At 39.8% G+C, this 12,366-nt stretch overlaps 1 protein-coding gene across 1 annotated transcript in view; it reads right to left on the reverse strand.

Annotated features, from left to right (window-relative positions):
* Nucleotides 1-315: 315 nt before the first annotated feature.
* The window catches only part of PLA2R1 (phospholipase A2 receptor 1), a 42,835-nt gene continuing 30,784 nt past the window's right edge, over nucleotides 316-12,366 (reverse strand). Inside the window, exons 22-30 of the mRNA XM_086464997.1 lie at nucleotides 11,653-11,783; nucleotides 10,951-11,095; nucleotides 7,574-7,812; nucleotides 6,878-7,046; nucleotides 5,346-5,486; nucleotides 4,811-4,927; nucleotides 4,218-4,394; nucleotides 3,504-3,533; nucleotides 316-3,276 (exon numbers count right to left, since the gene is read on the reverse strand). Coding sequence (XP_086321123.1) covers nucleotides 3,062-3,276; nucleotides 3,504-3,533; nucleotides 4,218-4,394; nucleotides 4,811-4,927; nucleotides 5,346-5,486; nucleotides 6,878-7,046; nucleotides 7,574-7,812; nucleotides 10,951-11,095; nucleotides 11,653-11,783 — 1,364 coding nt within the window. The 3' untranslated portion in view covers nucleotides 316-3,061. The remainder of the gene's footprint in view (nucleotides 3,277-3,503; nucleotides 3,534-4,217; nucleotides 4,395-4,810; nucleotides 4,928-5,345; nucleotides 5,487-6,877; nucleotides 7,047-7,573; nucleotides 7,813-10,950; nucleotides 11,096-11,652; nucleotides 11,784-12,366) is intronic.

A 12,366-nucleotide genomic window follows, 5' to 3' on the forward strand; every position in this document is an offset into this window, starting at 1 on the left:
CAGCACCATGCTTCCATCCATCATCCTTACTGATGGTGCTGCGGCTCCTTCCTCCTCCCAGCACCTCCTGCACACACGTCCTGGGGAATCCTCGTCTGTGCCCTGGGGAACATTGGGGCCACCACATGTATGGAGACCGTCTGCAGTGCCCAGGTCTAGGTCCAGCAACGTAGCCAGAAAAGAGACTGGTGTAAGCTGTCCCTCTCCTACCAGGATGACCCAGTGTGAAGCCTGGGGACTGCTGTTACGAGACACTAAAGCCTGGCAGCTAATTAAAGCTGGGGAAAGATTCAAGAAAAATTACAGCACAGAAAATTATTATTCACACTTTAATTTTCCAGTTGAAATAGTACAGTGAATCTCACTGCCAATATCATGAAGGCCAGCAGTAAAAACATAGTCACCACATACTCTGATCAGGAACAGTATAGGAGACATCTGATTAAGGGAAAACAAACGAAAGCTATAGGTAACAAAATCCAGAATGAAGACTAGAAAGCAATCAACAATTACATTCTTGAGTGAATACTACCTGCAATTATAAAAGTTAAATGATGAAAGATTTAAAAGTAAGTATTTAAGGGTCTGTTCCCTCAAAACCATTTCAAAGCAGGAAGAAAACATCACTTTAACTATTTTCCCTTAATGCAAGATCATCTACATCACAGTCAATGTTAATCAAGGATCACTAATTTGAGGTTAGAGTTATTTATTATACCACTGCCCTTCAAATGTAAATGATTACAACATACCTCAAGGAAAATTGATAAAATGCCTATGTCAAGTTTTGTGAAAAAAACACACCTTCATTAACCACATCAAAATCCGATAGGAGCCTGCGTAACTAGTAACAGCACTGCAGCCTGACAAATACACATCCTCAGAGATGACACAGCTTAGTCTTGCAAATAAAAACCAGCCTGCAAGCCGTTCTGCTTGCTGTACTGTAAGAAGGCAGCATTTACACACCTGTCAGTGAAAGGGATGAAGGGGGTTCATTGGTTTAAGTACCTCCAGCTGTAGTTTAAATAGGTGAAATTCTCACGGGGAAGGGAGAGTTGGTCACAACCTTTTTTCCTCTTTTATTTTTGTGGTAAAGAAGCTATCACAGTTCATACATGTAAACAACAGATTATCTGGCAATTGTACTCAGAAGTTATAGTCCACAAACTCTAATAGTGGACATAAAAACAGTCCCATAGAAAAATATAGAGGACTAAACCCAAACTTTTAAAACTCCTGAAAACTAATGAATGTATGGGGTCAAACCATTAGACAAAATATGCACAGAAAAGCTATTTATATTTTATATGATGGAAAAATTTCAGATTAAGAACTTGTGATAGCTACACCCATAGAAGTTACCGAAAACAGTAAGCTGAAAATGGCATTGGGATCAAAACCATCTGCAGCCTCTTTGACAAGATTTTTGAACGGTTCTGTAAACCAGCACAGAAATATTCTACATACTAAATAATTTTTTAAAATAGCCCTATACATAATTATGACATGAACAGGCAATTTTTGTTTCTAGAATTGGCCATGTGAAATCTAACTAAAACACAGTCATACATTCCTGTGCATGTGCACAAATACTATGTAAAAACATTTCAGTTGGCCTTGGCTGCTTGCTTAATTTCAAGGAACATACCTCCATCTTAGGGCTCTTGCAAAATTGTTAGAATGAGTCATCTTAAAACAAACAAACCAACAAACCCAACAATAAATGCACCTCTTCGCAGCAGCTTTTAGAGACTGAAGGCACAGTAAATCCATTCTGAAGTAACTCGTCATGACTAACCATTTGTTTTTCCACACTGCAATGAAAATTAAAAAATAAAATCCCTGAAAACCTTCCAGGTATTTTCAGAGATGTGGTGGAGGACTGGTTAGCATGGTGGGAGTCCCACAGAAAGTAGGCGTGGCTGTCCTCAGCCACTTTAACTGAGGTAGTGGAGAGACCTGAGCTGGGTCCTTCACAACCATCAGCCTGCAGGCAAACTGGTCAGTGAAATTTATCTCCTTTGTTAGCACCTTAGTACGAACACTGAAAGTGAAGCGTGTCCTTCGGAGGGTCTGCTACATGGGGTTAGAGGAATATAGCACCCTTTGGGAGCAGCAATGTGGCTCCCCAACGTATTGTCCTTAGCTTTTGAGAGCAAAAGAATGTATGTGAATAGTGCTTGCAGAAATACTGTAGGTGAACAGTAAAGCAATTTATTACCATAACTTCAGCAAGGTCTGTAACAGTTTTTTTTCCTTCAAACAGATATTGCCCAAAAATGTCTTTAAAAGAGGCTGATAGGATTCCATTTCTGAAATAACCTAGGTGAGAGGTCACATAATTGAATCTTTAACAGGATGCCGGAAGCATCTCAAATGAATATATTAACTTCAGGATGACAAAGCCCATATACCATTATATCTTTAGACTAATTTATTTTATAATATGACCTAGGGATCATGGCCCGAACTACCAAAACTCTGTTACTCCTGAGTCAAAAGTGACTTCATCTCTCTGCAAGCTTGGAAATCCACCTGGCAACAAGCCACCGCTTGAAAAATAACTGTTCATTTTGCAGAAGGAATGGCTATAAAGAAAAAAAATCTACCCCATAACGCCTGGAGTATGTTTCAGAGCTCCTAAATTCAAGGCCAAATTTAAATGCTGGCTCATGAGCAGATTCTGTGACATATAAAAACAAAACAAAAAAAGCCCAAACGTTCCTGAAAGACAAAGTTGCATTAAAATTCCTACTGCTCTGGGGCCTCGGACATGACTGCTCCACATGAGCAGTTGGAGGTTTATGGTGTGGGAGTATTTTCAGTTCCTGGCTTGTCCCAGAGGAGCCAATTCCTCTGTGGTTCTGCTGTGCATCTTCACCTCATCCTGATACAAAGCAAAAGTGTTCCAAGGCAGGGAGCCCCTACAGTGTTCATACCGATGGCTGTGAGGGTTTCCTCTGTACACAGGTGTCCGGGCGACTCCCGAGAAGGAGAAAACCACTGTAGATCGTGGAGTTTCACATGGAAGACAAGAAAGCTTGCTACTTCTGATCAATTAATTGTCGCTTGTCTCAAAATCAGAAATGAGGATGCTTTCTTCCAAAGCAGGAACGTCAGCGTTAATCTGTGGCAAATAAGCGTTTCTGACCCACAGTATCCTGCTGAAGAGTCGGTTATTCTGTTTGTACAGGCACCACAGAAACAGAGAAATGGCAGCCAGCATCACCAACGTCACGAGAACAGCCAGAGCTACAAGCCCACGGTATGATGCTAGAAGGGAAGGACAGAAACTGGTATTAAGCAAATATAGCTATAATTATATAGAACTCTAAATATAAACATATAGATGCTTTATGGAAAACATATTATTACCCCCTGTATGTCACACATTTTAAATTACAGATTTAACAGTGAAAAATGTTACCTCTCAAAATATCAGCTTAAAATGTGTTATTACTCCTTATAAAAAAAATTAAGAAAGTACAGAACAAACTTACATTTTTCAGAGGGTTCTCTTGCATCAATATCTGAAATAGAATCCGGAAGGGTCATAAAATTACCCATAGGGTTAACAAAAGTTATTACATATACTCATGGTAAAACTGATATTGAGAAGACAATCTAACTAAAACCATACAAGAGCAGACTGTTCTTTGTTTAACTTTACTCATGTTGATGGGATTCCAAGTTAAACATGACCTAATCTGTTATCTAAAATCCCTTAAATTTGGTGGAATATATTAATTGACATTTATGCAAGGATGAATAGCAGTATTTATCCACTTTTTAAAGTACAAACACATGCGCAGAACTGTGCAGTGGTAGATCAATCTAACTATTGGGTCCAACAGCGACTTGGGCATTTTGGGTGGGCTCTGGAAACACTTCAGCTCTCTCACAGATGTGGTGCCTGTGCAGCTCTCCTGGGCTGTGCCTGCTCATCCTACGGGGTCTGTGGAGGTCAGCCTGATGCTCTGCACACGGCGCACCCGTACCACAGAAAGTCCACCGCAGTCAGCAATAACGCAACGGCTGCCCAGGTTCCTCAAAAGGAAGTTACCCTGGCTGGCTGGGGGTTTTATGGGCATTTTTTCTAATACCAAGGGACAGAATTATTTAAATGGAAACTGAGAACAAGTAAGCAAGCCACAAAGAACATGTAAAGCAATGGTTACGAGGACACAACTGCTGCCTTTTATGGAAGCACATACCTGCATCCATTTTACATACAAATCCCTTTTTTTCTCTGCATGGAGATAATTGCCAGACTCCATCTGTGGTCCTCAGGCTGATACAGAAATTCCCTTTGACATGATCAAATTCAGGCCCCCTGATGCCCCAGTTAGAATAATTTAAGGGAGAACCATCAGACCAGGAGATTGTCCCATCTAAAAGCAGAAGTTATAAATCATTATAAAATATCATAGTATTTTAGTAAATATCTGTTTCAGTTGTACTTATCCTCACACAAAAAAATACTGTACTACGGAATACCAGGATTTTGTCTGTTCGGCCACTATTTTACTTTTTTTTTTCCTTGAAGGATTTAAAAACATCCTATGCAGTAGACACAGAAGACAGCCTGTAGTGCTTCTTTAAGAAGAAAATAAAGGCATTCACACTCATCATATTGAGTATTCAGAATACTAGGAAGTATTCTGGGTTTACACCATGAACATGTAAAAAGCAGTGAAAAAAAAATCTCAAAAGACAACAGTGTTTTGGAAGATGGTTACAGTAGCATTAAAACAACCTAAAACCAAACCAGACTCTTAGATGCAGCTCTCTTCCACCCAAAACTTACTGTCTGGAACAAGCAGGATGTTCAACCAAACCATTTGCACAGAATAACCAAAATTGTGCAATTCTTCCAAAACGAAGGCATTTTCATCTTCATCTTGAATAGTTAGAAGATTTGATCCTACAAATTAAACACAGAAGAAATTCCTGCCATTGAAATGTAACGTTGCATTTCAAAAAGTTAATATTAAAAGCCTGAAATGAAAAGCTTGAAAAGTCTGGTTATATTTTCTAAGTTATTAAATTTGCAATTAATGTGAAAATGCTCAGGCTGATATAAAACTGTTCTCACATGATTTTAAAACAAGTTTGAAGGGGAAAAAATTAATTTTCTGTGTTATTCCAGAAACCAGTATTTTCACATGGAAAGGAATATTTTTTGATATATGTTGCCTCCAATTTCATAGTTGGCTTAGGAGCTCCACTATTGTTATCTTGAACCAGAGAAAACACATGCTATGATTTCAGTCATTTCAGAAAATATGTATTTTTTTTTAAATACCACAATGACATTTTGTAGCTACAAAAGAATCAGTTACCTTGATTTTTGCAGACTTCATACGCAGTATCAAAACTTGTGCCCTGCAGAACTGTGGAAAAGCTGTAGCAACTGTTTTTGAACTTGATCCAGGGAACAGCTTTTTCTGAACATAAGCCTTTATAGGCAGTGGGTTTCTTTTCTGTGATAGAAATAACAGCACAGCTTCATTGGCACGACAACACACACATTAATATAACATTCCACATGCTGGTTTTGGAGTCATGCTAATAAGCCTGTTACTGCATTATGCCTCTCTTTTACAAAGTAAAAAATCTAGCGTTGTATATATTTGTATTAAAAGAGTAAAGCTGGTTTTACTTCTGATCAAAAGCCTTGCTGGATTGCAACAGCAATACCAGGACAATCTAACCAGTACTGATGTGCAGAAGGAGCTGTTATGAGCAAACTACGGGCACGTCGGAGCACTCCGGGCTGCCCATCATCTCTCAGAGGGCTGGGGATTTCCAAGGACTGCAGAGCTTCTCTCCACTAAGCCACAAAGATAACTGATGCCAAATACCGTGGCACAGAGGAGAGTTTCCCACCAGTAAGCAGCAGCCAGCCTCTCCAGCGTACAATGTGCTGCAACAAAGAGTCTCTCTGACTCAGGGCAACTCTACAAGCTCCCTTGGCGATACCCAGCATCGCTTTTGGCAGTGCTGTAGATTCAGCTATGTTACCTCCAGTCTCACATGCATGCTACTTTGCTACAGAACACAGTTTTTAAAAATTAAGTAAACCTTAGGCTATATATGGTTATATAACTTGAGAAACAAATCAGAAAATTAGTCAACTTCAGTACAAAACCCATGCTAGAGAGTAATTTTGGATTGAAGGATTCCGAAACAGCTTTCTTCTCAACAGATCCAAAAGCTATAATAAGCTGTAGGCGAACCCCTGGTGATCAGTACCACCCAAAGGGAACTATTTTGAGAACTGGATGCTGCCAAAGACTCTGTAGTCCTAGACTGAATGGAGTTCCAGACCCGAATTCTGGATTCCAATGAAGGCCAGGTAATTGACAGAACGTTGCAGGAAACACAACATATTTTAGGATACAGGAAGATATTCTTATCTTAAAAAAAAAAAAGTTGCAAAGTCTTTTATGTGCAATCAGTAAACACATGACAGTAATTTTCACTTTGCTCTATATGCTTCCCTTCTCCCATCCCACAGTTAATTGCAGCAAACTGAATTTATTTCCCTTCAAGCTAGGCTATTAGCAATCTTCATTTTTCACAGATAATATAGTGTCCACTGAAGAGACAGATAAGTTCCTGCTTCTTTTCTATTATGAAAGTTCTTTTTCCATTCTCCTACGGACCAGACCTGATGGCAAATATTTTATGGGGAAAAATCGTTTCACAAATAGGAGAAATAGCAAGGAAATGCCAGAAATATACTTCAGTTTCGAATAATACTATCACCATCACTTAACCTCAAACCAACTGATTCCCTTTCATATATTCCACTGTCAATACATACATTTGCAGCTGCAAAGATTTAATATAAAACTTCCCTCTGACTTACTAGGTGACACATGGCAAACTGCTCCTTGCAGAAGTCGTTCGCAGTCAGCACTTTTCCAGTGCCCCGAAGTATCAATGTAAACACAGCTGCCAAAGGCCTGGGACTCGTCGTCTTCCCAGAAGGTAAACAAAGACCTAGTCCCATCCGACCACTCAAAGTTAAGCCCGTTCTGCCAAAAGAAATTTCGGATTATCTTTCTGATATGCTTTAGCACCATTCAAGTTCATCTTCTTCTGGCGGCATCCTCACCAGATATCACAGAACACCTTTCACTTCTCCACAGGCTGGGTAGATCCAGGAGGATCTACAAAAGACAGATCAAAGGATCCTCCCAACTTACTTCTGGGAGACCACAAACTACATCTAACCTGCTGTTTTCAGCAAGCAGTTATTTGGGCCATTGAGCAACTACAAACGAACAACATAATTTCAATGTTGACAGTACAAGAGGGTTTTTGTGTGTTTTTAAATCCTTTCTATGGCTTTTAGTTTTCAGTAGACATTGCACCAAACCGGCTCTCATTAGATTCATACATTACGTTGCAAAAAAAAATGGTTAGGGCTCAAGCATTCCAGGGTTTCATTTCCAGGTACAAACTTCCTATGACTTCAAATGAATGACACAGCTCATTAGCCTGCTACTGGAAAAACTCCTTTGCAGCATCGAAGTTCATAGCCAGGGAGTCCACTACGTACATCCGAAGTGAACAGCCCGATCCAGTGGTTGTATCCCAGCCGATTCACAATGACCGTGAGGAAAGCTTGGTGATACTGGTCAGTAATGCTGACCAACTCCGCGCCGTTTGCCATGCAGGTTTTCAAAGCCGAAGACCATGTAAAATTCCCATGTATTAGCTTATACGTTCTGTTTCCATATTCTAAAGTATCTGGCACAGGGTACATTTCAGATGCGTTGATGACATGTCTGGATGTGTCTGTTATAAACAGAAAGAAAGGATTTCTTTATTTTTAAAACCAGACAGCTTGAACATAGCAGAACAGCTCCTAACAATCAGAACTAACCTTATAAACAAATCTAATACAAATTGCAAACTGCTTGGTTTCTAGAAAGCACTGTGAACTTTAGAAACAAAATGAAGAAGGTGGTGACTACTACAACAGTATCTGAAATTCCATCACAGCACAGAACTCATCACAGGAGTCAATAAGTTTAACGTATAACAAAAAGAAAAAAAAAAAGAAAACCTGGATGGAGTTAGTTCCACTGACTGGATCTTTGAAGGTCAGTAAGAAACCACCTGGTTTCTGGGCATATCCCAAATGTCCAATAGCAGCGGGCTACTGTGTGCTTTTATCTCAGATACCTTGCATGTAATTTAGATTACCTCTTTTTTGACCAATATTTTTTATAATTTCCAAGATCAGTTTAAAGCAGAAAGCCTGGCCTCACAAATAATTGTACTGGCACAACTGAGAGGAAGACCAGCTGTGACTCACGGTACAAGTGCGTGCCTGGGAGCTTCCTGAGCTCCTTTTTAGAATCCATGAGCCAATACAGGGAATATTGCAGTACTGGCACTTAAAGAGAAATCCTCTGTGCATGGAGACTTAAATCTCTTTTTGATGACAAACTAACACAGTAATGTCCAAAAAAATGAAAGGAAGAAGCAGACTTTTTAGATTTCAGAAATAAAGAGAGAGAGTCTCCCATGAGAAAAAAATGAGGAGACAGGGACCATCTCCACTCCAGCCCAGTCTATGATGCTGCTGGGCTCACTTTTCTACAGGAGGCAAATGCCTTTGCTAATGTGTATGAATGCCCACAGTATACTTTAAACAAGACTATTAAGCAACACCTCAGTTTTAATCTCGTTTGCCAGTTTGGATTAATTACTTCTGTCTGTAAAACTTCTCTGTGATTATAAAATGAAGTGATTGCTTTGCTATGAGATGGAGTGTTTTTTGCCCCTTTATGACTAAGACAGGAGGAGTGTTAACAAGCATCTTAAAACAGGAAATTTATTATTTGTCATTCACAAATCATTTAAAGTTAGAAATTTCTAAGCAAGAAAAAGTTCTACTCTTCAGCTAACTGAAGCACCCCATTTTGTTCCAGTTTTCAGTGTGTGTCACTGCTTAAAAGACAGAAAAGACAGGAAATGCAATAAAATGCCAACACAATCCTAATTCAAGCATCACTAAGAGATGAGAGCCTAGTTCAGATCTCCTGCTGGTTTATTTCATTTTAGTCTCCTACAGAAAATAATTCAAAAAAGGGGAGACGGGATGCGGACAGGATGGCAGAAGCAAAGCACCAGCTCATCTTTCCAGGAATTGACACATTTGTTTGGACATTTGAGCAAATTTAGCAGTTCACTACCACCAGCAAGAGGCTGTCTCACTTCTGCCTTCCTTGCGCCTCTGCTCTTCCAGCTCCATATTCCAATGCACAGGCCTGGTGTTTCCCTGACCCTGCCCTGAATCGATGCAGCCTGGAAAAGCTGCACAAAATCACATCAACTAGGGAAAAAAGACAGAAAGAGAGAAAGAAGGAAAAAAAAGAGACAGGAAAGCTTTCTGCTGAATTAGGAAGCTGAACTGCCTGATGGTTAGGGAGAGTGCCATGGGTGTCACACTGGGGAGGCAGGACTGGTCCCTTCACCCCCAGGAGCACTCTGCTGTGCATGGGGCAGGCGGGCAGCACTGAGCCCGGGGCACAGCATGGCCCTCCCATCCCCACCACGCTTGGCCAGGGCCCAGGGGCCACTCTCACATTCACCCAGCCAGGAAAAGTGGGGAGGGTCCTGAGCAGCCCCTGCAGCCCCAGTCTCCCCCAGGTGCCCTGCAGCCTGGCTACCCCAAGGCAACAGTTTTCCTTCCTGCCTCTTAACGCCTTTTCCATCTGTCTGAAGCAGCGGCAAGGGGTTAAAATACAAACGTTCAGGAAGAAAATGAAACAAACTAGCAGGAAAATGCCTTCTTTTTTTTTTTTTTTTTGTTTGTTTTGTTTTTTTGGTTTTTTGTCTACACTACGTGCAGGATTACTCCAGCACTCCCCGAAACTGTAGTTCATAATAAATGATGTCAAATATGGCTAATAGGGTTTGCTAGAGCCACATGTAAGCACTGCCCAAAGCTTGTATTTGTTTATCGTACTTCTTGACTCACTCTCCCTCCCCTCCCAGGCAACCAGAGGAGAGGATTGTCTCTTTAGACGCAGGGCTCAACCAAGAGGTGATATATAAAGCTGCGCCATATAAAACCACCCCCGCAGTAAGTGCAGCACTCAAGGACACTCCTTACAGGCTCAGATTACAGCCCTCCCTTTGCTTTCGGGTTAATAATTTGCTGTGGGTTTATTTTGGGAACATGCTCTGGCAGCTTCCCGCCAGCCGAGCTGCAGCAGGCCCTGGGACGGGGCTCCGAAGCCACCCCAGCGCCCTGGGGATGCCGGTGGCTCCCACTCGAGAGGCAAGGCCAGAACGCTGCTCGAGGAAAACAAATTATGTGTGATCCCCGCAAAAGCTTTGTGCTTCTGGCAACTGAACTTAATGGTAACAGAATTAGAGAAGCAGGAAAAGAAAAGCCAAATTGTATTTGATTGGCCAGTCAGTCCACCCTGTTCACAGAAATAAATTTTCTAGAGTCTATTCTGATCTAATATTACAAGTCTAATGCCCCATCCCCCCAAAAAAAATCACATTTTCATCAAAATTACCCTCAGTTTTGCCTTTTGTAATTTCATGTGGACATTTGAGCAAATTTAGCTGTTCACTACCACCAGCAAGAGGCTGTCTCTCTGCTGCCATGACAGAAAACATGAGATTTCATCTCTAATCCTGATTCTAAGATACACAACAGAAAGCTCAAAGTTAGTAACAAAACTTAATAACACAACATTTTTTTTAGAAATTACTTCTACATGACAGCTACAGATTTATTAAATAGCGTAGAGATGGTTTGTCTAAATATCAACATAAAACTATCTTAGAAATCTTTATGTTCCTGGTTTTGTAGACACTTAAAACAAGCTGCTTCTAGATGAAAATAATGTAAGATGAATTCAATATAGCAAGAACAGAGAACAGAAGCAAAGCAAACCAAAACCTTACCCTGAGTCTTCTGGCAGATAAACCCATAATTTTTCTGACAGTTTTCTAAGTACCATTTTCCCGTAAAATAAAAATTAGGGTTATTTGATACCAATGTACATAGTGGAAGTTGGTCTTGAACGTTTGCATTCTTATAACGCTGTCTCTGCAATCAACACAGAACCTTATATTTGTGAAAAAAGACACTGTGTAAAAACAACGCATAATTATTACAATAATTATCTGAAAAGCACTATGATAAATATCTGTGTAGAACAATGAACGATCTCATAAATACAATTTGAAATAATAATCTCATAATAAAAGGGTCACCAGCTTCCTCTGAACCAACTAAAACGCTAAGCCCAATATGGACTAACGTGGCGTAAAACAATACATTAAAATACAAAGTTCATAATCTTATTCCCAAACTTTGCTCAGACTCAGCATATGATACTAACCATGTAATTCAAACTCTGGTGCTTAAAAGCAATTGCAAAAGAATGTGACTATAGCCACAAACTATACAAGTAACTGTCTCCATAGTGCCTTTTTTGCCATCTCTAGTTATGTGCATAAATCTGTGCCCATGGTTGTCTGAAGTTGCAAAAATTAAGAGAAGATTAAGTTGCTGTAACAAGTGAGGCCTTGTCTTTGTGCTAGTCATGATTCTTACGGACAAAACAACTTCCCATTGTCTTTAAACCCCCTGGAAATACTCACATGCACTACTTCAACTGGAGACCAGTTGGAATACATCGGAGGATGTTCATTCAGCCATTTTTCATAATCATCACTCTGTAAACCTATCCAAACACTAGTTTTCCTTCCAAATAGATTCATTGTTATGAAAGCTGAAAAAATGAAGTAGGAATAAAATATAATAAACTGATAATCATTTAGGGATAGATGAAGTCTCTTCCAACACACTAAAGGATTGAAAAAAATAATTACTAATAGATGATGTTACATAGTTACTAGAAAGTAAGAACATAAGTGGCATTTCAGTGTCCTCTAACTATAAATTCAGTTAAACTTCAGCTGGGTTTGGATCTAGTCCATTAACTGATAAGTCTTCCAGAATGTTCACAGTAGCTTGAACAACTTAGGTATTAGTTCAGGGTACTGTCCCATTGAAAAAGCTCTTCTCAGTTTTAGTTGAAAGTTAAGATTTCTCAACTAAAGATAGCCAGCGGGATTCCTCCCACCTCCAAATAAGTGGTTTTACAAATGTATGAAATTCAACCACAGATTTTTACAAACAGGGATTATAAAAATTTCTGAATGTGCTGGCATTTATTTCTCTGACAGTTCCAGCCTAGTGCTATGCTTATGTGCTACACTATAGATCAGATTTTTAAGGATAAAAATGGGATTGCTTTTATAATAGTGTGATGTTGCATCCAAAAGGTAGAGATTTTACATAGCAAATTTTTA

Source organism: Leptosomus discolor, chromosome 5 (assembly GCF_034619465.1).
Source record: "Leptosomus discolor isolate bLepDis1 chromosome 5, bLepDis1.hap2, whole genome shotgun sequence".
In the NCBI taxonomy this organism is placed as follows: domain Eukaryota; kingdom Metazoa; phylum Chordata; class Aves; order Leptosomiformes; family Leptosomidae; genus Leptosomus; species Leptosomus discolor.